The following is a 27,630-nucleotide window of genomic DNA, read 5'->3' as shown; positions in this document are numbered from 1 at the left end:
ACTACTGCTATTCTTAAACCTATTATTATTGCAAATGCTGCTGTTGCGACTGTCCCTGCTGCTGCTCTGGGCCACTCCACTTGCGGATGTGTTATTTGCCTCCTAGAGGCCGGAGTCGGGACCCCAGTATATATTGTACAAACACAGCACTAACTCTCTGTGCTTGAAGAACTTACACAGGGGTTCTCAAACTGGGGGTCGGGACCCCTCAGAGGGTCGTGAGGTTATTACATGGGGGGTCGCGAGCTGTCAGCCTCCACCCCAAACCCCGCGTTGCCTCCAGCATTTATAACGGTGTTAAATATATTTAAAAGTGTTTACAATTGATAAGGGGGGTGGCACTCAGAGGCTTGCTGTGTGAAAGGGGTCACCAGTAAAAAAGTTTGAGAGCCACTGATTTACAATGGAAGTAGACAAGATAGACACCGGGTGGGGAAACTGAGGCACGGGGGGCGACGTCACCTGCCCACGGTCACCCAGGAGCTCAGTGTCAGAGCCGGGAATAGCATCCAGGACTCCTGACCCCCAAGCTAGCGCCAGGGGTACCGGCCCCGGCTGCCGTGTTGCACGGCTCCTGGCGGGGCTGTTGCGGACTTGCCCTGCTACCGCGGTCTCCGGCCGAGCTGCGGCGGTGGCGGCTGCTGCAGTTCCCGCGGCTGCCCCAGGAGGGGGCGCTGCTGCGGCGGCCGTTCCGGGCCATGCCCCGGCTCCTCTGGCGGCTGCCGCCGCCGCGCGCCCGCCCGCCCCGCCGCACTCCATTTCCCGGCGTGCAGCGCGCGCGCGCTGCCGGAAGTCCCGTGTCGGAGCCCGGGCGCTGCTGCCATGGCGCTGGAGACCCTCTCCCCGGACTGGGACTTCGACCGCTTCGACGACGGCTCCCAGAGTAAGCGGGGGGCGGGGGCGGGAGCCAGGCCCCGGGCCCCTCCCGTCAGCAGCGGGGCGCGGGCAGGAGCCAAAGGGCCAGCGCGCGGTGGGGGACGGTCGCACCCGGTGCCCCAGCGCCTCCCTTGCCCTGCCGGCGGGGCCGGGGAGCGAGCGACCGGCCCAGCCCTGGGCCTCTCCCCTGGGGGGCAGCGCGACCCTGGCGCCGCCCTGCCCAGAGCCGGTCGGGGGCTCAGTGTCACTGTCCGGCTGCCTGGGTTGGTTGGGGGGGTTGCGATCGTAGCAAGGTCACCACCTCCAGCCCCCTGCGCTGCGGCAGGGCCAGGTAACCTGTCCGAGCCCATCGCTGGCTGGCGTCTGCCCCACCTGTTCCTACAAACCGCCAGCCATGGGGATTCCACCGCCTCCCTGGGAAGCCTGTTCCAGAGCTTCGCTTCTCTCACAGTCGGAAAGTTTTTCCTGGTATGTAACCTGGATCTCCCTTGCTGCAGTGTAAGGCAATTTACTCCTTATCTTGGCTTCAGTGGCTATGGAGAGCAATTGATCAACTTCCTCTGAACAACATCCCTTAACGTATTTTAAAATTATCAGGTTCCCCCCTCAGTGGTCTATTTTTCAAGATTAAACATGACCTTTCCTCATAGGTCAGGTTTTTTAAACCTTTTATCATTTTTGTTGCTCTGGTCTGGACGCTCCGATTTGTCTGCATCTTTCCTAAACTGTGGCACCCAGAATTAGACACAGTCCTCCAGCTGAGGCCTCACCAGTCCTGAGTAAAGCAAGACAAGTAGCTCCTTTGTGTTACATACCACACTCCTGATAATACCCCTCAGAATATTAACTTTCTTCATAATTGCATCACATTGTTGACTCATATTCAATTTGTGGTTCAAAGGTTCATCTTCCTTTTGTTTCTCCTCCCTCCACAGGCCCCCATTTGAGAGGTTTTAGCAAATATCCCAAACACTGAGGTGGGAATCAAACATGGGGAGACACTGATTTTTGTCTGGTGTATTTGCATGAATTGGGGATTTTTCCTGCTGAAACAGTGAAGCCTCTTTCATTGCAGTTGCTGTCTTGATTAGCTGGATAAGTCATGCTGGAATAAATTAGTTCCGTGATGTGTTTTTGCTGTGGCTCAAGGGGAACTAAGTAGGGCATTCGCTTGCAATTTCACTTCAACTTTTTTTAAAATGATGCTTAACTCTTTGTCAGCCTGCTTGTGTGCCTGTCAAAAATCCATTATTTCTCTGTCCTTGTAGACAACTTAATTTCTAAACAGAGAGTGCATGTGTTGTAAAATGAACGGTCAAGCTGAATTAATTACACCAGTTATTACTGAGCAAATATGTCTGTCATGAGCTGCTGTTTCACATAGACAGTATAAGTTTCCCAAGTGGTTGTCTGTTCATGCCACATTTATTTTATTTACTTTCAATGAAAACTGACTTGACTTATTTATGATTTCTAACAATTGTATGCACCGAAAAAGGAAAGTTTAAAGTATAGCTTTTCATAAAATGGTGCCTAATCATTGCTTCCCAGACATTAGCAGGTGTGTGGAGCTGAGAACCTCTGACATGAGGTACTACTTTCACACCAGCTTGATAGAGGACAAGCAGCTTACTTCTCAATAAGCAAAGCGATAGGAAAACAAAATGGGTATGCCTGTTTTTAAAAGGAAGTTTCTTGTATTCCAAGCAAGCTGGATAAAAATCCACAATATGAAAGATTTTTTTTAAAGTTAGTCTCATTTAACTTTACAACTAAATCTTATATCTAACTATTAAGTATTATAATTGTTTAAACGGAGGAAAGGGGGGACCAAATCAGTCTGGTGTAGAATCATAGACTCATAGACGTATAGGACTGGAGGGGACCTCGAGAGGTCTTCTAGTCCAGTCCTCTGCACTCAAGGCAGGACTAAATATTATCTAGACCATCCCTGACAGGTCTAACCTGCTCTTAATGTTGCATTAATGTCACATATATAACTAGGCTTGGCAGAATTCAGCTTTTATTTTCTTACAATTTTGACAGATAATATTGATGTTTAAACACAGAAACAGAAAAAGTGATTACAGATACATTTTCACTGTTGCAGGAAATTGTGGGAGGGTTAGACGACAATTATATAATGACAGTAGATGTTGAGATTCAAAAGGTTAAGGCTGGTTAACCATTAAAATAGAAATTGTCAACATCACATGTCAAAATAAACAAAGTAAATATTCTTATATCAAATCTAAGAAGTTCTCAAGAAGAATTCTTTTTACTTGGCCTATCTGTGAATTTTGATTATTGATGGAAATACTGTTTGTTGGTTTGTGTGTGTACGGTGAAATTCAGGTTTACCAACATATTACCAATAAAAATCTAATCTTTCCATGCCTATATATAACAATGCAGTTATCATTAATGAATCCTCATGGGATGATGTATACCCAGTATAGAAGTACTGTCTGTCTTATTAAAGAATATTAATACAATTAGAGTCAAGTATCAGAGGGGTAGCCGTGTTAGTCTGGATCTGTAAAAAGCAACAGAGAGTCCTGTGGCACCTTTAAGACTAACAGATGTATTGGAGCATAAGCTTTCGTGAGTGAATGCCCACTTCGCTCCAATACATCTGTTAGTCTTAAAGGTGCCACAGGACTCTCTGTTGCTTAATACAGTTAGAGAAATTTTATAATCTTCACTGTTGAGTAAGGTTTTGCATTCTCCAAATCTTAGTGGTTTCATTTTTAATGGCTGAGAGGAAATTGAATCAATCAAATCTGAGTACAGTTTGTAAAGTGTTGTCTCTGCACTGACTTCCTATCCTTCTGTATAATATCTACATCGTCTGAAGTAGGATTTTTGTTCATTGCATGGAAATGACAAAATAAGATTTACTGCGTTCTCTGCTGTACTGCCAATTAATTTCTCAAATGAGTGAACTTGTCCAAGTGAAGAAAATATTATCTTTGCACCTATATGAGAGGCTACAAACAAAAGCTGCCTTATTACTTCAAACTCTTTCTATAACTGGCTGGCAAACAGCTTCTACCAGTTTAATGGTTGAATGGTTGAATCTCTAAATTTGGCAGCCAACGACAGGTACTTCTAAATTGTTCTAGCCTGGATGTTGGCGTGATTGAGAGATGATTAGTAGATACCATTGTAACACATCAACTGCTTCAGGGGCTAAGCATCTAGCCTGGCATTTTAACTTTTGCCCTTTGGGTGGTTACCTTCACAATCATAAGAGCTGGAAATGTTTATATTCAGTTAAAGCTTACATCCTATAGAAACGAATGGGTATCTGCCCCACTACCACGAAGTGGCAAGCTTCCTACTTGCCTCTTGTGAATGAATTTTTTCAAATACTGAGGTAGCTACAGAATTGCTTCTGTATCCAATTGAATCTGCTCTGGTCCTGATCCTGAACATATCTATTTATGTGCTTAAATTTATTCTCATTAGTAGCCTCATTGAAATCAATGAGACTGCTTGTATGCTTAATGTTTTTGTGTGTGTGTTTGCTGCATCAGAGCTTATATTTTTGTCCACTTAATTGTTTTTTATGGGGACAAGATAGAACAGCTATTTTTCTATTCTACAGGAGGCTGCACATCAGTGGTGGAACAGTATAAACGGTATTCACACCAGTTACAAAGTATTTTCTCTGCACTGGCTCCCAGGGGGAAAAAAAATTACTGCACACATTTTACCCACAGCAATGAATAACTAGCAAAACTGATTCCTTCAGACATATTAGGTCCTCATATGGCACTGTGCATTTGACTGTAGATGGCACTGTGCATTTTGATGGATATCTGTTCAGCTTGCATAGCATTATACAAAGTTGTTGCCATCTGTACGTTAATCCGTTTGCTATGATGCGGTGTGTACATTTAATTGTAAGCATTAACCACAATCTCAGTTTTGCTTTTGCTGTTATTACAATGGATCATTGGCTCTATTTGAATCGATGCCTTACTGTTTTTAATAGTTAGTGAGAGTTGCATGTTGATTTTTTTTTTTTATTGGTATATGTATTTGTGTGGTGGGAGTCAGGGCATAAACTACTACAGACAGAAAAAAGGTGGGTACGGTCAAATAAGTTTGAGAACCACTGATCTAGGCTGTAAACAATTTGGGACAAGCATTCCATTTCTTTGGGGCATTTTAACTACAGTAGAACCTTAGAGTTATGAACACCAGAGTTATGAACGGACTAGTCAACCACGCACTTTATTTGGAGCCAGAAGTATGCAGTCAGGCAGCAGCACTTATAAAGATCAGTGACCTGCATACTTAATTTACCATCTAACACAAATATTCTTGATATTTGCCCAATGGAATGTTGCTTGAATATATCACCACTTTTGGCAGTGAGTGGGCTGCCATGCTTCATTTGGCCATCTAATTTCTGAGTGGTGGTAGAGCAGAATGCTCTGACAGAGGGAGAGTTAGCTTGAAGATGGTTAGAATTTTGGGTGGTGACTTAAGACAACGTAATCCTGCAATCAAAGTAGGAGGTAGTGGTAGGAACAGCTATTTTTAATGCAGTTACCAGTGAGTTCTAAGAAGTGTTAAGACACTCATTGCCTCAAGGGTATAATATTACCATAGATGTTTGGCTAGGGATCTCTCTTTCAACTAATGTGCAATATTAAGTTTAAGATGTCATAATTTGTGTTGTCTGTATATGCTATCTACTTAGTATCTTCACGTTGTAAAGTTGACATCTCTGGTAATTTAGCTTGTTTAAGGTCAGTCTTGAAAATACGCATAAACTAAAAAATAACGTAACTGTTTTGCTGCTCCTGGCAAATAACATAACTTCCCTTTAAATTGATATGTTTGAGTTTATAAACCAAGGGAAAAACTTGCATTTTCTTGGTGTCAGCCTTGTTAACTGAAAGTGATTTCAGGAGACAATGTTGTAAACTAAATAACGGATTAAACTAGATCTTACTTTAAATAATCTGTAGGATATTGCAGTTCAGTGAGTATCCTGTAAAATACTTTAACTTTATGATACTACATAAATATTACTATTTACTCTTAGAAATTCATGCTGAAGTACAGTTGAAGAATTATGGGAAATTTCTTGAGGAATATACTTCTCAGCTGAGGAGAATAGAAGATGCATTGGATGACTCAGTTGGAGATGTTTGGGACTTCAATCTCGATCCTATAGCATTAAAGGTCTGTATATATTTAATGCATATTGGAATTATCTATGTCTTCTACAAATTAGAATAATGCATTTCAGAGGAATTCAGTTGTGATTTTACTAATGAAACTCTGGAATGATCAGATTTATTGGGCAAACGTTTTCGTATTCAATCAATACAGAACTGTCAAATTAAATGGAGAAATGTGATTGTCCAATAGCTTATAGTTCTGTTACCAAGCATCTATGAAAAGCCTTCAGAGATGGAGCTCTCGTTTCAGAATACAGTACTTATTCTCTCCTGGGCTGCATGAGAACCATAAGGCTGAAGCTGTTGGTATCATGGTGTGCCAATCTGGAAGCCAAAAAATCTCTCGCTTGCAAATGAGTTGTATAGTTGGAAGAGAGTTTGAAGGTATTGCAAGGTCTCTGCTGTTGAATTCTACTAGTCAGATTTCTGAGCTGCATTTATGAGAGAGTAGAGTCACCCTGAGCATATGGTCTTGGCCTAACGGCCTCTTTATCTCTGATCAGTGGAATGCCGTTGTCAGCCAAGCTTTGCCTGCATATTTCAGGCTTTAGAGTATTTTTCCCCAAATGACTGAGGGCAGGTTGTTTTCTGATAATGTTAGAACGTTGGGGTGCTAAATGAGTCCTGTCCCTCCATCATTGATAATTAGGCTCTTTAGAGCGTAGATGGCGATTGTGTTGGTCAGACACAAACTCTTGGGAAAAGGGTGCTTGCAGGGTGTCTAATTTGGCATTCTACAGCTGCTGGAAAAAGTGTACACCATCTCTTTCTTGTACCCTGTTCAGACCTTTTAGAAGAGTTAGTAACCACTGTCTGTAGAGTCTAGGATGTTCATGGCACTTCTATGGGCCAGTAGCCATTGTGCCTTCTGTCTGGAGTGGACCTGAAGCCTTTTTTAGTTGTGATTTATTTAAAGTGAGGCTTCTGTTGGTAGACCCAAATAGAACTATAAACTTTTTTGAATCTTACAAATTACAGAAAACTGTTTCAAATATCTTTCTAGTAAAGTTACCTTCAGGTAAAATATTTAAAAGTATATTAGCATTAAGATATTTTTAAAGAGCTAAAACAAAAATATTTTTGAGGCTAAGCTTGCACTGTAATCAGACAGTCACTAATATATATTTTCCCTGTACCCTGGAAGGGAAAAGGTCCATGCAGTTGTGCCCTTATATTTGTTCAGTTTTTTTAGTTGTGCCAAAAAAAATTCCCCTAACCCATTTTAACCATAAAATAGCAAATCATTGTTGATTGTCAGATAATATCATTTCACATTATTATTTTTTCTCTGTCCTTTGGAGCTTAGTGAAACTTAAAAAAATCCTACATTTTGAGCAGTTCAGGGAACCAAATTCTTGCATACAATTCTTGTTCCGTACAGAAGAACAGAATATTTGAGCACAGGGGTGTAAACTGAGCCATGCATAGATATATTTGCAACTAAAATACAGGTTAGGTTACATTTGGCTCACTAGCTTCAGTGATTGCATTTTAAAGGAGGGCAAAAAAACCCACACAATAGTCCTCCTCCTTCTAAAGCCAGTTATTTCCCTTCTCTCCTGGGCTGCATGAGAACCATAAGGCTGAAGCTGTTGGTATCATGGTGTGCCAATCTGGAAGCCAAAAAATCTCTCGCTTGCAAATGAGTTGTATAGTTGGAAGAGAGTTTGAAGGTATTGCAAGGTCTCTGCTTTTGAACCCTACTAGTCAGATTTCTGAGCTGCATTTATGAGAGATTAGAGTCACCCTGAGGATATGGTCACAAACTTCCTGTCCTTCATGAAGTACAAAATGTTAGTTCTTTTTTTATGTTGAATTTACAGGCATTATTTGAAAACAGAACTTAACTTTTATCCCCTTCTGGGAACATGCCTGCCCAGAAGCCTTAGCGGGCTAAACTTTGAACTTGTGCAATCAGACTCAGTGTTAGCATGCACAAATGGGGTAGAAAAGCTCTTGACTGACTTTGAAATCCAAAATAAGTGTTTATGTATGCAAATACATGCCCTGCCTGTACAAATAGGTATGCACACATTTTTGTAATTACAAAATTAGAAGCCATTTAAAAATTGGGCCCAGTAGATGTCTTATAGCAGTCATGACTTTTTGCTTTAATATTTCTATAATTGTTATACATTTCACATAGTTCATTTGTCTTTTACCCTTACATACCTTCATGAAACAGGACTTGATGAGTCCATGTAATATGAGAACTGGATATTTTCTCCACGGTAGCCTGCTAGTAGCATATACTTAGTGTCTTTTTGGTACTGAGTGCATTTGGAACTAGGTTGAAAAAATTAAGTTACTTAACATAATCATATAAATGGTGATTCCTTTTAGAAATTAAACATATGCTTTTTTAAAGAAAGTCTTCTAATATTTCTATTTTCAATTAATGTTTAGCTTTTGCCCTATGAACAGTCTTCCCTGCTGGAGCTCATAAATACAGAAAACAAGGTAAAATGCTTTAAATTTAGAATTTAATGACAAGGTCTCTGTAGTAAAATCTTTAAATATTTTTTTTCTGTAGAGCGCTTTGAACATGAAAAATGTGTCAAATATGTTTTTATTTATTACACTTTTATACAACACGTGTAACTCTGTGTTTTTTTCCTTGATGAGTCTAGGTTCTGAACAAAGTAATAACTGTGTATGCTGCCCTTTGCTGTGAAATCAAGAAGTTAAAATATGAGGTAATTCCTACAGCCTGTCTTTATTACTGTTATAAAAATGTTTACAGTTTGGCAAATTGAAATATAGATTTTACATCTTGGCTTTTTTTAGCTTCTAATCCTGCAAACATAAGCCATGTATTTTTGTAAATTGAGTATTTATACCTTTTTAATCTGGAAAAAATCTCTCCTTTTCTTGGTAGGCGGAAACTAAATTTTATAATGGCCTCTTGTTTTATGGAGAAGGAGGTAAGTAGTTCCATTTATAGTGTCAGTTAGTGTTTTCTTATGCTGTTGCTGCTGCTTATATTAAAATAATTGCACTCTTATGTTATAGGCTTAGAAATGTACTTTTACTACATTTTGTCTATTGATGAAAACCTGAACTCCTGGTCTCTGTTACAATACAAGCCCTGCATATCAGTGTCTTGTAACTACATTGAATTAACATCAAACATCATTAAGATTTTAGCCAGAAATAGCCATTATCTGCTGTGAAGCACTGGTATAGTAGTGGGAACTTCCTTGATATTTTGTCTCTGCTTTACGTATGTGTTGACGGCTTATGTGAGAGGCAGGAAATGGGGACTGATGACAAGAGAGTGTTTGAACACTTTTGGCTTTTAAGGAAGGATTTGGAGAGAGGGCAGGGCACTAGGCATACAAAGAGAGGGAGACAGTTTCTTTCAGAAAGTGCAGCATGAGGCTTTTTTAAAAAAAAGATTTCATCTTCCCTTTAAATGCTGAAACCTTTAATGTAGGTTCACACTGTCTTGTATTTTAAAAAACTACTTTGTGAGCACATGTACTATCAAGGCCGCACTGGGGGGGGCAAGTGGGGCAATTTGGCCCAGGCCCCGGGCCCCGCAGGGGCCCCCACGAGAGTTTTTCGGGGCCCCTGGAGCGGGGTCCTTCACTTGCTCTGGGGGCCCCGGAAAACTCTCGTGGGGCCCGGGCCCCCGGAGCTTCTTTCGCTCCGGGTCTTCGGCGGCGGGGGGTCCTTCCACCGAAGCGCCGGGTCTTCGGCGGCAATTCAGCGGCGGGGGCTCCCTGCCGCCAAGACCCCAGGCCCCCTGAATCCTCTGGGTGGCCCTGTGTACTATTGCAGTTATTTTTCAAGGTTTATATATTGAATATAAGTAATTAGTCCTAAAACTCGTATCTAACTCCTCCTCCCTAATGCATAGATTTTTGCAAGATGTCTTCAGACAACATGTGGCAATATATACAATGGACCAAATCCTCCTTGCCTTACTCATGAAGAGCCATAATGGCTTCAGTACTTCATGAGTAAAGTGAGCAGGGTTTGACACTGCTTGTGCTGTCAAAACATAGGCATATTAGTGCTGGTTAATCACTTGAGTCATTATCTTGGCATGAAAACCACTGGTGTCAATGGATTTAAGGCCATGATACTACTGAAGGATGGAGGCCTACCTATACTTAATTCTGAATTTCTGCATTTTAAGATAGTGTAAGCCAAATTGTAACACTTTAACATAGACGCTTGTTTTTAAAGTAGTAAGGGGTGGGTTATAGTGCCTCATGCCTGTGTGTGTGTGTGTGTGTGTGTATATATATATATATATATATATATATATACACACACACACATACATACATACATACATACATACATACATACATAATGCAGGACTCTGCTTTTTTTTTCCCAATTGATAGGTCATAAGATCTCACTCTGGGTGAAAGTTACTTCTTTTTTTTTTTTTTTTTTTTTAATTTATAACTCATACATTAAGGGATTACTAGTGACATCTTGCTTTTAAGCATGGTGTTTGGGGTTAAAGCACAGGACTTAGGAGATCTGAATTCTCCTCCTGACTGTGCTACTGACTTCCTGTGTGACCTCAGAGCTAGTCACTAAACTTCTGTTTTTCCCATCAGAAAGATGGGGAAGATAATGCCTCTTTTACAGTAGCCTTGTGAAGCTCAGTTCATTAGAGTTTTGTAAAGCCTTTTGAAATCCTTGGATAGACAGGACTATAGAAGTGTGTAAACTCTTTGAGGTTGAGACTGTGTCTAGCACATTCTAGGTGCGCTGTAAAATATGACTATCTTGGTTCTTTTGATGAATCATTTCTCTAACTCAGATAACTTTTTAAAGCAGACTTCTACCAGACATGTTTAAAGCCTTTTGAATCATAGTGACATACTGCCAAACTGTAACAAAGGTCTCCCTCAGAAATGTTCTGCCTCATTGGCAGGGAGAAAAGAGGGCTGCAGCAGCTGTAAGCTGCTTATTCTGTGACAGCAGTTTGGTCCTGCTGTTTCTCCTCTTCCTCCTGGAGAAGCCAGCAACAGGGAATGGATGGGAATGCAGTCCTCCAACCAACACCTCTAGATGCATGAGAGCCAGCTGTTCCTCTTGTAGCAGCTGCCATAGCAATTGTAGGCTTACCTGGGTGAGTAGCAGCTAGCTAGGTCCCTGTCTTGGCAGGGTCTGAAAATAGGAGGCAGAGCATTTTTGAGTTGGCCTCTGGGGAAAAAAAATTCTGTTCTCCTCTCCCGATGTGACAAATTCCTGTCCTCCACCATCACATCACTATGCACAGGGCTGACCTAGGGGAGGTGTCACAAGATGTTTATTTGGGGTACACATCAAATTTAACAGAATGACTTGTACATTAAAAAGTGTGTGTTGGAGAAAGATACAATCTTTAGGAATCTCAGAGCCTTCTTCTGCAGAAGAGTGGAGCCTAGCTGCTTGTGCCTTTCATCCCCATTGATTGGTTTATATTGATGTAGATTTTCAAGGCTATCTTCTTAAAGCAAAGGGGGTAGAATTTAAAACGGCTGAGATTTTCTTTCACTGGACCTGAAGTCAGCTCTTTTAACAAAGGACTTGCACAAGCCCCCTCCAGACTGCCATTAGAAAAGCAATTATTGTGCATACTGTAGTAAGGTTTCAAATTAAATCCACAATACCACAGGTGCTTAATCCCTATTGTGGATTAACTTCTTACCCAATTTAATTTTTAAAATTAAAGCTATTGTTATTCATAGTGGTCTTGTATAAAAGTCTTACGCATTAGGTTTTTAATAACTCCCAGGTTGATGCATTTTAAGACTCCGTATGCCAGATTTTGTCAAATGAGATTTTATGGCCAATTATAATTGCCAGAATAATGTGTTTACAGACATAAATGCTGACACAATGTTAAACTGGTGCTCCAGGAAACTTGGTGCTTTGTAACATCCTATTATTTATGTTGAGGCTAGTGCTCTGGAGCCCCAGTCATGGACCAGGACCCCATGGTACTAGGTCCTATAGAAATACAGAACAAGAAGATGTTCTCTGTTTAGCAAAGCACAGTCAAGTCTTTGTTAAGGATTCATTGGAAATACATTGCTTTATAGCAGTGTGCTTTAATTAAAGGTCAAACAAAATTGGTTTGTCATCCAGGCTTCAGTGTAATGAATAGGTTTGTCTGATATTCCTAAAGTCAGTGAAGCTTTTGTTTATCTTTCAAGCCACAGATTCCAGCATGGTGGAAGGTGATTCCCAAATACAGATGGGAAGATTTATTTCATTTTTACAGGTAAAGAGTGCATCTTGGCTTTGGAGCAGTTGTAATCTGTTTTTTTTTTTTCTTCTACTTGTCAAGTGGACTCATCAATTACGATATCCTATTTACATCCCATTCAACGGTACTGGGAGTCACTTTTGTATGCAGATTACAACTTCTTGCCTGCACAGCTATCACAACCAACCTCCTTCACTCATCTTTTCAAATAGAGAGCTGTTAGGTGCAATTTGTTCACTATTGTGTTTCTGCACTTGAAGCTGTTTCAAGCACTGGAAGCCCAGTGTGAGAAGGCTAAAAGATTTTCAGATTCAGTGCCCAAATAAACTAGTTTACCTAAACACACTTCAACAGGAGAAAATATAGCGGGACTCTGTCATTTTATGTTAAAGGTCTAGCATTCTGTTGCATGTTTCTGATGGTAAATTTTAGTTTGCCATTGAATAATATAAAAAGTGGTAGTGCTAGCATGGAATAAACCATTTGTTTGTTCATCTTCCTTCAGCTCATAGAATGAGGTAAGATTAAAACAAATGATTTAAAAAAAATTGTTGATGCCTCACAAAAAAAATTCTGGGGAATAACATGCCTTTTAGAAACAATTGTGCTTATTACCAAGGACATTTGAATGAAAACAGGATCTGTGTTTCTGAGGATTTCCTTTGTTCTTGGTGTTCATTCTACACTAGAAGTTATAATTCTTTTTCTGGCATGATTTCCATAGCAAGTGATTGTGCAATCACAAACAGGATCCTGTTGTCATGAAAAATGTACTTGTAAAAAATGAAAAATATATACTGCTTAAGCAAAACTGTGTCTAGAAAATGTAATTTCAGTCTTCATTAAACAGGACTTTATTTACTGTTTTGTAAATATCGTGTATCAGAGTTCTTAGAGGTCCCCTTTGGTAGACCAAATATCAGAGGAAAATACTTGCTAAGCTCTCCTGCATGCAGTTGCTAATATCTCTGCCTTTTATTGTCCACTTTCTGTCTCCTGATTTTTGTTCTCTCCCACCCAGCCATCAACTTTCTCTTTCACTTTTCACCTCCCAATTTCTCCTACTCATCTGTTCAGAGGAGAAGATTTGTTGATGGCTCTGTGGGCCCATGCTACATGTGCTCCTGTGGCTCAGCTGAGAGTTCTGGGAGCCAGGAGGAGAGAGTGGCTGAGTGGGTGTTTGCTTACACTCCTGTATGTAAGATATCACCCCAGGACCATAGAGGGAAGGTTGGGGAGCTTTCAAATAGCTGTATCCAATTCCTGCTTTATAAGAATCTGTAGGAAGAATCTCTCCTTACTGAGCCTGTCCTGTTCCCACTGCTGTGCTCCATTTTCTATTCCCCAGTAGGAGTGGGCTGGTGGCAGTGTCTACCATCTGAGAAACACTGACATAGTCAATGATGTGCAGAGCTGGCAGAGGGATCAGAAAATGCTGTTTTCGTATAGCTGCTACATAAACGTATTGGCTGTTTGTTGCGGATTTGACCGTTCTTGGTATCCAGAGATTGTTCTCAACAGACGTAACAGCTAAATATTTACTGAGGTGATATTAAAGAGACAAACTATGAAACTAATTTAGGAATACCTGCCAATGTTTCACTACCCTCTGCAGGATTAAACCACATAATGTTTAATATACTTAGAAGATTTTCAAAATCTGTCAGTTTGCTGCATAGTCTGTTGCTGACAGTTGGATATGTGCCATGAAATTGGACTTTCTGCATTAAGGGTTTAAAGGGGCAATGTTAACTGGTTCTAGGCCTGACATTTAGGTTCTGTTTTTAAAAACCTAGAAACCTCAAAGCCAAATACAGAAAGAATGTTTAAATGAAAATGAAATTAAAACCCAAACAACGTTTTTAAGCAAAGGAAAAGCAGAAAGTGAAACTGAACAGGCTGTTTGCATGTCCAAGATGAGTGAAATGCAAAATGTAAAACAACTGCATATATGATAAAAAGCCAATTTCGATTTTTTTTAACTCTTCCATAGATTAATATAGTTTAAAGCCAGAAAGTACCAATAGGTCATCTAGTTTGACCTGAAATACCACAGGCCATTACGTTTCACCCAGTTATCCACGTGTTGAGCCCAGTAACTTGTGTTTTAGCCAAAACACATCTTCCAAAATGGCATCTAGTCTTGAGCTGAAAGCTATCCACCACTTCCCTTGGTAATTTGTTCTAATTGTTAATTACCCGCATTTTGAATTCCCCCCCTCATTTCTAACTTGAATTTGTCTGGCTTCAGCTTCCAGCCATTGGTTTTTGTTATACCTGTCTCCACTAGATTAAAGAGCCCTTTAGTACCTGGTATTTTCTCCACGTGAAGGTACTTATGCACTGTAATCAAGTCACCTCTCAATCTCCTTTTGACAAGCAAAACAGATTGAGCTGTTTAAATCTCACTGTAAAGCATTTTCTCCAGCCCTAGAGTCACTTTTGTGGCTCTTTTCTTCCCCCTCTTCAGTTTTTCAACATCCTTTTTAAAATGTGGATATTTGAACTGGACACAGTATTCCAGTGTCGGTCTCACCCATGCTGTATTAAAAAGGTAATAATCACCACCTACTCCCATGTTTATGCATCCAAGGATCACATTAGCCCTTTTTGCCACAGTATCACACTGTTTATTTGCTTGTCCACTATGACCCCAGATCCTTTTCAAAGTCACTGCTTTTGAGGATACAGTCCCCATTTTATAGATATGGCCTGCATTCCTTGTACCTAGATGTATTTACTTTTGGCTGTATTGAAATGAATTCTGTTTGGATGGGGCAAGCTTACCAAGTGATCCAGATCGCTCTGTATGACTGCCCTGTCCTTGTTATTTACCACTCCACCATTGATTCCAGTGTGTATCATCACTAGTGGAGATGTGCCAGATGACTTCATAATCCTATCCAGTCTTGCGGTTGCATTTCAAATGTTCACTCCTGTTCTTGTGTCCCTGGCTGAATTCTCTGTCCTCTCCACTTTCAGTTTTAAATCCAGCATGTCAGTAACTCATGAAAATAATCTTTTTTTCTGTCTTGAACTGTAGCTGTTTATCTGTAATCTGTCTGATTTGTGGCTTAAGCTTGGCATGGCTTCAAAGAGAACAATGGTTGTTTAGAGCTAGAGCAGTGGTTTTCAAACTTTAGGCTGCGTACCCCTTTCCAATTAATGTAATCCCCGCGCATCCCCATCTGAGAAAGACAGAGGCGATGCGTGGAGGGGACACGCGGAGTCACATGCCCCCCAGATTTCTGCTTTCCATTTAGCAACAGCTTCTAGAGGGTTTCAAACTGTGGGGTGCGCCTCCATAGGTGGGCGTGGAGGAATGTTCGGGGGAGGGGGGGTAAGTGGCGACGCTAGGCAGCTCAGGCCAGCTCCGCATAGTGGGGCTCAGGGAGGGAGCACCACCTCCACCCTCTGACTCACTTCAGTGGGCCACCCAGCCTGTTACAACCAAAAATTGTAACTCAAATTGTAACCCAGGCTGGGTGGCCCTGCTGAGGTCGGTCGGGGGTGGAGGTGGCACTCCCTCCCCGAGTCCCGCCCAGTGTCACCGGCCTGATTCCCCCCAGGGGGGTGCACCTCAGAGTTTGAAAACCTCTACTAAATAAAATGCATTGTCTGCCATTACCGGATTTTTTCTCACGTACCCCTTGACAAGAGCTCATGTACCTTTAGGAATACGCGTAACCCAGTTTGAAAACCACTGGGCTAGAGCATGCTTTTGTCATGGAGTTCATAGAAAGCGGTGGTGCTTACACACACTGCCTGAGGGAGAGTTGTAGGAGGCCTTGTGCCTCAGAAGCGTAAGGCCTTCTAGGGCTCTTTGTTTGGGGTGGGGTGTAACTTATTGCATCCATTTTAAAGGTGTACTATACTCCCCCAAGCAACCAGCCAGCTCTTGGCCATTGCATGGGTGAGCTGGGGCAAAGCCTTGCCTAGTGTCTGCACATTTATTCTGGGAGGAAGCATCTGAGTGACGCTCCCCTGAGCATCAGGACTGTGGTTCTAGCTAGCCCTATTGCTGGCCACTCAATAAGGAGAAGGATCCTTACTCCCTCTTATGCCTCTGTGTAGCTTCATTAACCCTAAATCCTAAAGAAACATGCTTCAGGAAATGTGTCTGACTTCCTGTCCAGGCTGCAGTTTTGAGAAGCCTCAGGCTGGAATTCGGAAGTTGAACTTGGGGTTCTGGTTGCATGGTTGTTGTTCACTGTCTTGGAAATAATACCAATGTATGTAAAATTTGTCATTTCAGGAGCTGTCTTGTTTTGTTACACGGTGCTATGAAGTGGTGATGAATGTAATTCATCAGCTGGCTGTTCTCTATACCAGCAACAAGTAATTATTGGCACAAATGCTATATCCCCTTTTTATTATTAAACAAAGATGTTAGATGCAAGATGTTATGATCTCCCTAAAGCATGGTAAACATTGTAATACTCTAGTCAGAAAATGTGGAGAGTGGTTTTTAATGCAGCCTTATGTGCCCACATAAGCTACTTTTTAAAAGGATTTTATTTATTAAAAGAATCATAGCCTGCTTTAAGTGTGTTTTTGTGATGAGATGCAAGAATGTCTTTTAAACTAAAAGGCATATTTCAGGAGAGCTGTCTCTTTAGAGAAGGAACAAATCTTGATGCTAATGTGGCTGACCTTTATATCCTTATGCCTCTAATTATTGGACTTAGTCCCTGCCCTACTGGCAGGAGGAATGGATGCCTTATGTTAGCTGAGAGATGCTGTGGAGATACCAGTCTAACATTTTGAAGAAATGGTAAAATCAAATAGCTTCAGAAGCTTAAAAAAATTAGGTCACATTATTTAATTTTAATATTATAAATGTGTGATCATAACATGTACTTGAGCAAACATGATCAGTTTTTTATTTAAACATTAGTATCATAAGTATTGTCTTGAGTATGGCTTTATGGCTTCATATGCCAATTTGACAGTAATGATGTCTTGGTATATGGGAGACAGTGTCTTACATCAGAGGGTCTTGGGCATTTACTTACTTTGTCTTTGGTTTCATCTGTAGGATTTAGAGCTTATGTTTTCAGGTGGAGATGCTATGATTGCTAATTAGTCTTAGTTATTCATTTTTGTATTGTCAATTTTAGTGTATATCACTTGAGAGATTAAGGGCATGATTTTCAGACATGAAACTCCAGTTGAAGTGAGTGGGAGCTGTGGGTGCTTGACACCTCTGAAACTCAAGCCAATTTGTATATCTGGTCTCAATGTACTAGCAACACTCCTAGGTTAAAGTCACATGGGAAGCATATTTAGACTGAATGTTTGCAGTTTATAAAATTTAAAAAAATCATGCAGTTTATAAAATGGTTGAAAAAAGTATGCATACAACATATTGTATTGAAGGGGATGTGCACCCTACATGATATGTGCATAACTTCTATTGTGAGTCATTACTATAAATGAGTCGGTACTAAATCAATGCAATGTTACTGTGGTAGGGGCCACTGTACTCCTGGACCTATTATCTTACAAATCAGATGTAAAATAAAAGAATGGGACTTGGTCGTTGAAAGAACTCATGATGTCTTAGAGTTAGGGATGGGAATGCTAGAGCTTTGGCCATATTCTGAATAGGTTAATTCTTTCTGACTAAGTTTCCTCTGCTGTTTTAATTGGTTATGGTATTCTTCTACCCGAGGCTGCTATTTAACAGTACTTTGCCATCTCTACACAGCTGCTCTGTTTCAGTGGTGAATGAAGTGAAGCTGGGTGTCTAGCTTGCTTATCAGTTGGTTAAGTTTGTAAAGTGTTTTGGGACCTTTGGGATAACAGACACTATAAAAATGCTAATTATTAACGTCACTGGGACTTAATACACATGCGCAACAGACTAGACCTACAATTTAACAAACCAATGGTTCATTATGATTTGGAAAATATCAACCTGATATTGTTACATTGGTTGTCAAAACCAATTTTTAATATGCATTTTTATTATGTATTGGAATATATTTTTCTTTACTGATAACAATTACCACAATGACTTTCTTGAAGTAAAATATGCAAGAAAAACCTTTAAGGGACTGATACCTCTAACAACAATTAAAATGTGCAAAATAAATAAGTTCTAGCTAATAATGGAGAAATAAGATATTGTTTTGTTTCCTTATCTATTGCAGGAATGCACCTAAAATTATAGAGACATCAGGAGTTCATTTCCAGGTGAGATGGTTTAAAGCAACACTGGTTTAGAGGATTTTAATTTTTTTTTAGTTTTATAAACAAATCTGAAAAACATTTCTAAGTTTTCTTGTGAGAGAGACTAGAAAAATGAATTAAAGCATCATTTTCAATGTGTGTTGGAATCCTGCTCTCAGGATAGAGTTGTCCAGTCACTGTTTCTGATTATTATATGGAAATGGTCATTACATTCAGATATGGCAAATGCTAACTTTCTTAGATCAAAAGTGGATGGGACTTGTGCTTCTGTGTCACAAACACTTTTTGAGAATCCTACCTTCATTGTCAAGACAGGTCAGCTAGTTTGAGTGGCACCTCCATGCTAACTGTAACATTCCTTCTCTGTAGTGAAAGAACACTAAAAAAATCTTTGTTTGCATTGCATGAAACCATTTGAGTAACTACTGGAACTTCTTTAACAGACTATGTATGAGCATCTAGGAGAGCTGCTGACAGTCTTACTCACGCTGGATGAAATAGTTGACAATCATGCCACTCTGAAAGACCACTGGACCATGTACAAAAGGTATGCAAGTGGAGCCTTAGACATATTCCCACAGTATAAATATTAAAAATAGGTGGACAAATTTTGGTCTAAAGAAAATGAGTTTGAAAGCCCTGGTATTCCCTAAACTTCTAGGGCTTGAGCCTGTGTCAGTGAGAGTTGCCACTGACTTCAGTGGGAGCAGAGTTGGGTCTTCATTGTGTCATCTTACTGGCGCAAGTAAAAATGTACAGTGCCAGATCGAAACCCCTACAAACTCAGCCTGTTACTTGGGCTGCTGATACAACCTTGAGTAGAAGGGTAATGGCTGCTGATGTTTGAGAGAGAATGTATTTGATAAGAAATCTTATCTCAAAGGGAAGTGTGAACTGTGGCTAAAACTACAGTATCCTGTCACCCTTACTTGAGAGTAGCCCTATGGACTTGAATAGAAATATTTGCTTGAGTAAGGGTTGCAGGATCAAGTGCTGTGTGATATTACTGTAGTGCAAAATTAGTTGAGATTTCATAGAAATCTTCCAATAGGGATGGATTGTTCTGCAATTTGCCTATGCTGACACAGTGACCTTTAAATGATTAGCTTGTGAAGGGCAGACATGGATTCTGTTAGGGATATGTTAGTGCTGGGGGCCTACATGACCATGTTTTGAGACTTATCGTTTCCTGCGACTCCAGACAGCAACAAGGCAACATAGTGACCAAGGAATCCAAGGAATTTACACATTATGTTTTCTAATGCTCTCTACTAGATAAAGCTTTTTTTCTCTTACTTAATTGGCCTCTCAGAGTTGGTAAAACAACTCCCACCTGTTCATGCTCTCTGTATGTGTGTATATATATCTCCTCAATATATGTTCCACTCTATATGCATCCGAAGAAGTGGGCTGTAGCCCACGAAAGCTTATGCTCTAATAAATTTGTTAGTCTCTAAGGTGCCACAAGTACTCCTGTTCTTTTTGTAGATAACACTGTGTGACACAGCAGGCATTAAGGCCTTTCTTCATTCTTGACCAAAACACTGGTGAAGCCATAATCAAAGAAAGCCTCATTATATTTGTAAGCACGTTTCTCAGACACTTGTTTTCCATTAATAACTGCATTACTAGACTTGCTGCTGGAGGTTGAAGCAGCTACTCTGTATAAAAATGAATGCATTGTGCCTCTTATCACAAATCAGAAAGAGGAATTCACTGTTAAGCAAATGAGGCCACGACTTAGGAAGGCTGTGTGCTGATACTAGGGCAGCATGGAGACAGTGACTTACTATGATTCTTTATCCTTGAGTGCCAACAGGGTACGCAGGGTGGCATAAAAGAAGATATGGGTGCTGCCTTAAGGAGCTTACAAGCCACTGCAGATTCACATCTCAGAAAAGGCTACCATAGGCTCTTATCAGCTCGAGCAGAGAGGATGCTCTATTGATGAGGCTTTTGATAAGGGACTTCTGCATTCAAGTCCCTCAGCTGGGTGCTTACACAGCCAGATGGTGCAAATGGCCAAATTGGCATCTGCACAGCCACCTCCACACGGCCAACATGTCCGGACCTGCTCCACAAATGCTGCACCAGGAGGCAGTTGTTTTGATCTACAGAATGGCACCCTCTGCACATGCTATACATGTGAGGTTGTGCTGTGCAGACGGTGCCATTTTGTAGATCAAAAGGGCGGCTTCCTGGTGCAGCATTTGTGGAGCAGGTCTGGACAGGTTTAGGTGCAGACAGCATCATCTCGCAGGCTGAATCTGGCCTGTTGGACCCAGAACCCCATCTGCTGATGGCGCGACCCTATTTGGGGTCACAACTCACAGTTTGCAACCTATGTGTTAGTGACTCTAGACTCTTAGGATACATCTATACTGCAGCTGGGAGTGTGCTTCCCGATGCGGGTAGGCAGACATGCTAGCACACTAGCTTTAATGGAGCTAACAATAGCAGTGCAGCCGGGGTAGCATGGGTGGCAGCTCGAGCTAGTCGCCCAAGTATATACTCAGGGAGTCCGGGCAGGTTGAACTCAGGTGGCTAGCCCAAGCTACCCCGGGCTACACTGCAATTTGTCGCACACTAGCTTGAGCAGAGCTAGCTCGTGTCTGCCTGCCTGTGCTTGGAAGCACTCTCTGCTGCAGTATAGATATACCCTTAGAATGGAGGACTCCTTGAAACAAATATAAGATGCGATACAAATGGTGTTATTTTGTTTTAATTGGATTGTGTATGTTCTTTCTCAAGGCTACTAAAATCTGTCCATCACAACCCTTCAAAGTTTGGGATTCAGGAAGATAAACTGAAGCCGTTTGAGAAGTTGTTATTAAAACTGGAAGGCCAGTTACTTGATGGGATGATATTCCAGGTAAATAAATTTAGATTAACACACATTCCACAGTACTGTGGGGAAGCTGTATCCTAGGGACTTAATTTCTAAAATGTTGTATAATAGGATATTGATCTTCTGTAAATGCTTTGATTTTCTTTAAACTGGATATGATTTAACTTCAGATATTTTCCTTACAGCTACAATATTTCTGATTTTGAAAGTATTTGTTAAAACATGAATCATACCCCTTAATCATCATCAGGCTTGTACATATGACAAAATAACTTGTGGCTAAAAGGTAATTGCACCTTTCTTGTTCAGCCCAGAAATGTGCAAGTTCATAGCTAGTATTTCTTGCCATGGAGAAAAACCTGAAACATGTTTGAAAATACAGTTTAAATACATATTGTTTATAAGCCTGCTGGTACCTGTCTTATTGAAAAGTGATTGCATTTGTGACGCTGAAGTTTTAGCCAGATTTATGATATTGACAGAGCATAGGGAAAATTATGTGTTGATCAAACTAGCTGGCGCACTGAACAGTAAATTATGAATTCACAAAACAGTGCCAATAATGAGCCCAGACCTGCACTTCTGTTGTTGTCACTGGGAGTTTTTTCTGAGTAAGAAATGCCATACTGCAATCAGGTTTGTAACAAGAATTTCATGGATGTGGACACAGTGGAAAAATGAAAATAGACACATGCATGGAATTAAGCGACAGGTCGCAACTTTTATTAAACTTTAATACAAGTGTGGGGTGCTACCTGCCCATCACCTACACTCTCCTATACCAGGCATTTAATTGGTTCCAGTGCGGGAGTTACAGGGCTTCGAACCATATAACCCATTATGGTGGGTAACACTCTTGAGTCTATCCCCCAGGATTCTGCTCTGAGTCCAAGCACCCTCCCCCTTTCAGGTGCAGCAGGATGGGGACCATGAAGACCACAAGGTCTCCACTTACCACATGAGCCTAAGGCCCATCACCAGGTCTGTTACCTCTGGGAACCATTCATTGTATTCTCTCAACTGTACTGGAAAGCAGCTTCAAGTTGCAACAAGTAAACAGCACCACCCAGTACCTCAGTTAGGTATCATGCGCGTTCCTACTTAACCCACTGTGGCTTGCAGGTGCTGCGAGCCAGGCACAAAACTCCCTGGTCCTCCACCAATTGGCCCCTGGGAGGAAAAGTTCCTAAACAGGCAGTTGGCTAGACCTACAGCATCTATCCGGCTGAGTTCCCATTCCTCATTTTGGTGGGTAGGGTGGGCTGCTGGAACGGAGTTGAAACAGGTTCCACGTGGCCCCTGCACTGGGCTAAATCCTGGGAGTTGAGGAATGCTGACCAATCAGCACACCTCTCCACCAGCTGGCCAATGGGTGCCTGAGGCTCCCAGTGGAGGAGCTACCTATTGTCCCTTGGCGAGTGTCTCCCTTCCTTGCTGCTGGGACTGTCCCCACTGATTCAGGCAGGTGGCATGTAGCGATGGCAAATAATTTAATTCTACAGGCATGAATAGTCTTTCAAGCCAAAAATTCCTTGTTTTTCTTTTACAACTTAACAGTCTTGGATATTTTGACTTAAAACTGTGTGGAGATCTTTGTTTTAAGTAAAATCTTTCTTAAACTTTAAATATGGAAATTAAAGGGGCTCAGATGGTGGGAATCAGTGTAGCTGCATTGTCTCAGAGGAACTATGCTGAAATACACTATACACAGGATCTGGCCCTTAATACTTAAATTTGAAATTGTAAACAAGCCTTGAAACAAGATAGACATTTCACGTTATGTTACGTTTAGGTCTTTTCTAATTGTTATATCCTAATTAATGTCAGTCCCCTCCTCCTACGAATAACCTCCTAGATGCCAATTGTAAGTACACTTCATTGTCAAACACAGTTCAGTTTATTCAGCGAGAAATGCTTCTTACTTCATGGAATCATATTGCCAGCTAGCTAAGAAGAATTTTCCATTTTAATTCTCTCCAATGTCACATTTACACAAAGACTTTATTGTATGTTTAATTTGGATGGCTCAGTGGGAATTTGTCCGGTATGGAAGCAAGACAGCTTTTTTCCTCCTTGACCAGAACAAAGAACGTGAAGAAAATATTAAAACTAAATTATAAATCTAGTAAATATTTTCCATTATATCCACCAACATACTTTTGCTCTTTCCTTACTAAGGTTACAATATCATGTCTGTCCTGTTGTTGAACATTTCAGCTTCATGATTCACATCCTAAAAACAAATGAGACAATACCCTTGATCAGCCAAGAGCTTTTTAGTAATGTATTTTATTCTGGAAATGCATATAGTCTCCCATAACTGAGTTGTCTGAGTGCCTTACATAAGCAAAACCAATCAATAACAAAACATAAAGCCCACATTCTTGCTAAAAAAAAAAAAAAAAAAAAAAGTCTTATCCCCTAATACTAAAATTCATTCAGTGTAATGAACCAGACAAAACACATTTGAACATTGACTTCAGCTGTGTTTTAAATTGAAACTGTGACTTTACAGATTCATGCTATGAGACAACCTATTTGCAATAACAATATTCATTGGATGCCCAGACTTCATGGAATTAGCATTGTAAATGAGTCTTGTTTTCTTTCAGGCCTGTATAGAACAACAGTTTGACTCTCTCAATGGAGGAGTGGCTGTCTCGAAGAATAGCACTTTTGCCGAAGAGTTTGCACATAGTATTCGCACAATTTTTGCAAATGTTGAAGCCAAACTTGGTAATTCAAGATGTGCTTTTTTTCATGCGGACTTCATTGTTTGTAAAAGTTTTTATATTGTTTGTCTAGAAACAGATTTCAAAAATATTTTCTTCTGTATGTATTTATACAAGGTGAATCCTCAGAAATTGACCAGAGAGATAAGTACGTAGGAATTTGTGGTCTCTTTGTACTGCATTTTCAGATTTTTCGGACAGTAGACAAGAAATTTTACAAATCGTTACTGGACATTGGCAAAAAGGTGAAGATTTTGCTGTTTCCTTTAATAATTTAAAAAATATATTAAAAGCAAAATGAATTTAAATATATTTTAGTTTTTATTAAAATGCAGTTTGGCTAGGTTTTTCAAAAGTAAAACATAATTATTCTGAGTACAAAAGGAGATTTTGTCTACCTCATCTCCATTTCTTTGCTATCGGTATTTGATGTATCAGCTTTAATATTAGTCTAACTTTTTAAAAGCTTATTTTTTGATAAGTTAACTTGTTTACTCTCTTGATGGTTTTAGATTGGGTTACAAACTTGGCTAAGTTACAAAAGTGAAATGTTTTGATTTTATTAAAGATAGTTAATGTTCTTGAGAAAAAATATTTTTTTATTGTGGTTTCTGTATATGTATTTTTTCTAATACATTAGGGGATTGAGAAAAGACTTTGTACCTTAACACTTTGGCCGTAAGATGTTACCGTTTCTTGGCATTAGTGGAAAATGGAAAATCTTGGCTACAGTAGAATTTATTGTAGCTCGTTCAAAATACATGAACATATGAGCAGTGCATGGCTTAACACACCTGAGAAACATTTACAATAATAATTCTGCATATTGATGTAAATATATGCTTTTCAGGGCAGGAACTTTTTTTTCCCCACATAGCACTTGTGCTGCATACAAGGAATAGTTGATTAATACTGTTAAAGTTTTGCACTCTTTCTGATGTATAACAAATAGTTCAAGTAAAAAGGTTCTGAGCTTGTGGGGGGTGGTATAATGTTGATTTTTAGATTTTTGTAACTGGAATTAATTTCATGTCAATCATAATTATTAGGAATTGCTATCCTGTTTGTTTGATTTTAATTTTTTCTCCTCTTTTGGTGCTCTAGGTGCCAGCCATCACATTAACTGCTAATATTATTTGGTTTGCTGATAACTTTCTGATCCAGAAAATGCCAGCTGCTGCCAAACTTCTGGACAGGAGAAGCCATCATGCGATTAAAACTCAAAGGGAGAATTTTCTACAACAGAAGGCTCAGTTACTTACCAAGTAGGTTTTATAAAGGACTGCACCTTTTGAGATACTGCTTATTATCATTAACAAAATTAGAAGAACAGAGATGAACATGATATATTGGGGAAAAGTCAACATGCCTTTTGCAAAGGGAAATCATGCCTCAGTCTGTTAGAATTCTTTGAGGGTTTCAACAAGCATGTGGGCAGGGAGATCCACTTGATAATAGCATACTTGGACTTTCAGAAAGCCTTAAACAAGGTCCCACATCAAACACTCTTAAGCAAAGTAAGCAGTCATGGGATAGGAGGGAAGGTCCTCTCATGGATCTGTAACTAGTTAAAAGATAGGAAACAAAGTATAGGAATAAACAGTCAATTTTCCCAATGGAGAGAGGTGAAATAGCAGGGTCCCCCAAGGATCTGTACTGGGACCAATGCTATACAACATATTCATAAAAGAGCTGGAAAAGGGGATAAACAGGTGGCAAAGTTTTCAGACAATACAAAATGACTCAATAGTTAAGTCCAAAGCTGTCTGTGAAGAGTTGCAATGGGATCTCACAAAACTAGGTGACTGGGCAACAAAATGGCAGATGAAATTCAATGTTGATAAATGCAAAATGTAATGCACTTTGGAAAAATTAATTCCAGTGATACATACAAAATGATGGGCTCCAAATTAGCTGTTACTACGCAAGAAAGATCTTGGAGTCACTGTGGATACTTCTCTGAAAATATCTGCTCAATGGTCAGCACCAGTCAAAAAAAAAAGTTAACAGAATGTTAGGAACTATTAGGAAAGGAATTAGATAAGACAGAAAATATCATCATGCCACTGTATAAATCCATGGTACGTTCACACCTTGAATGCTGTGTCCAGTTCTGGTCACTCCATCTCAAAAAAGATATATTAATATTGGGAATGGTACGGAGAAGGGCAACAAAAATGATTAGGGGTATGGAACAGCTTCCATATGAGGAGAAGTGATTAAAAAGACTGGGACTGTTCAGTTTAGAAAAGAGATAATTAAGGGGGAATATGATAGAGGTCTATAAAATTATGAATGGCATTGAGAAAGTGAATAGGAAAAGTAATATTTTTTTATTGGACCCACTGCTGTTGGTGAGAGAGACAAGCTTTTGAGTTTACACAGAGCTCTTCTTCAGGTCTGGGAAACGTACTCAGGGTGTCCACTCAGTTGTGATGCACTGAGTACATTTCCCAGACCCGAAGAAGAGCTCTGTGTAAGCTCAAAAGCTTGAGTCTCTCCCCTACAGAAGTTGGTCCAATAAAATATATTACCTTACCCACCTTGTTTCTCTAATACCCTGGGACCAACATGGCTACAACACTGCTGGATACATAGGGGAAGTGTTACTTAATCCTTCACATAATGCAAGAACCACGGTCACCCAGTGAAATTAATAGGCAGCAGGTTTAAAACAAACAAACATAAGGATGTAGTTCATACAACGCATAGTCAACCTGTGGAACTCCTTGCCTGTGGATGTTGTGAAGGCCAAAAGTGTAACTGGGTTAAAAAAAGAACTAAATCATGGAGGACATGTCCATCAATGACTATTAACCAAGATGGTCAGAGATGCAACCACATGCTCTTGGTGTTCCTAAACCTCTGACTGCCAGAAGCTGGGAGTGGATGAAAGGAGATGGGTCATTTGATAATTGCCCTGTTCTGATCATTCCCCCTGAAGCATCTGGCACTGGCTACTGTTGGAAGACAGGATACCGGGCCAGTTGGACCATTGGTCTGACCCAGTGTAGCCATTCTTATGTTCTTAACTTTTAATGAATTTTTAATAATATCCAGTGTAATCAGTATATCCATCCTCTACAACTACAGTATTTAAAACAAATTGTACAATACTGAGTCAGGCATTAATATGGTAACAGATGATATAGATTCTTTGTTTTATGGTTTAAACTTGGTAAAGCTTTTTACCCTGAAATAACTTAAATTTTTTTTGCACAGTTTATTTTTGCAGATTTATTCACTACTTTAATTTAAAAAAAAAAAAAAAAAAAAGTAGTGCATCTGAGTGGGCTATTTATTCAAGGTATTAACAATGAGATCTTATGCAACATGGCCTTCTTTTAAAAAAAAATTGGAGGACTGAAATACCAGGAGATCTAAGTTTTAATTTTGACTCTGACTGACTTGGATTCATTGTTCAAGCTTGTGCAAGTTTCTTAACTTCTGTTTCTTAGTCACCCCACTTGTCACATGCAGGCTAATACTTACCTTATGGAGCATTTAAGGTTGTGTTTGAGGCACTCTAGTACCCATTGCAAAGGGAGCAAAGTATTG

General features: G+C 40.1%; 1 protein-coding gene across 2 annotated transcripts in view; it reads left to right on the top strand.

Annotated features, from left to right (window-relative positions):
• The first annotated feature begins 807 nt into the window (after nt 1-807).
• WASHC4 (WASH complex subunit 4) overlaps nt 808-27,630 on the top strand; it is a 59,059-nt gene continuing 32,236 nt past the window's right edge. For both annotated transcript variants that reach the window (XM_024200079.2, XM_024200080.1), the window contains exons 1-13: nt 808-883; nt 5,939-6,078; nt 8,484-8,537; nt 8,708-8,773; nt 8,956-9,001; nt 12,245-12,312; nt 16,553-16,635; nt 18,453-18,495; nt 18,936-19,039; nt 21,244-21,364; nt 23,953-24,076; nt 24,190-24,317; nt 25,177-25,337. In XM_024200079.2, coding sequence (XP_024055847.1) covers nt 823-883; nt 5,939-6,078; nt 8,484-8,537; nt 8,708-8,773; nt 8,956-9,001; nt 12,245-12,312; nt 16,553-16,635; nt 18,453-18,495; nt 18,936-19,039; nt 21,244-21,364; nt 23,953-24,076; nt 24,190-24,317; nt 25,177-25,337 — 1,199 coding nt within the window. In that variant the 5' untranslated portion in view covers nt 808-822. The remainder of the gene's footprint in view (nt 884-5,938; nt 6,079-8,483; nt 8,538-8,707; nt 8,774-8,955; nt 9,002-12,244; nt 12,313-16,552; nt 16,636-18,452; nt 18,496-18,935; nt 19,040-21,243; nt 21,365-23,952; nt 24,077-24,189; nt 24,318-25,176; nt 25,338-27,630) is intronic.

This window comes from Terrapene carolina, unplaced genomic scaffold (genome assembly GCF_002925995.2).
Source record: "Terrapene carolina triunguis isolate 2854851 unplaced genomic scaffold, T_m_triunguis-2.0 Scaffold247, whole genome shotgun sequence".
Taxonomy (NCBI): domain Eukaryota; kingdom Metazoa; phylum Chordata; order Testudines; family Emydidae; genus Terrapene; species Terrapene triunguis.
Note: the sequence above shows the minus strand (reverse complement) of the source record. Positions and strands in the feature narration are given on the sequence as shown.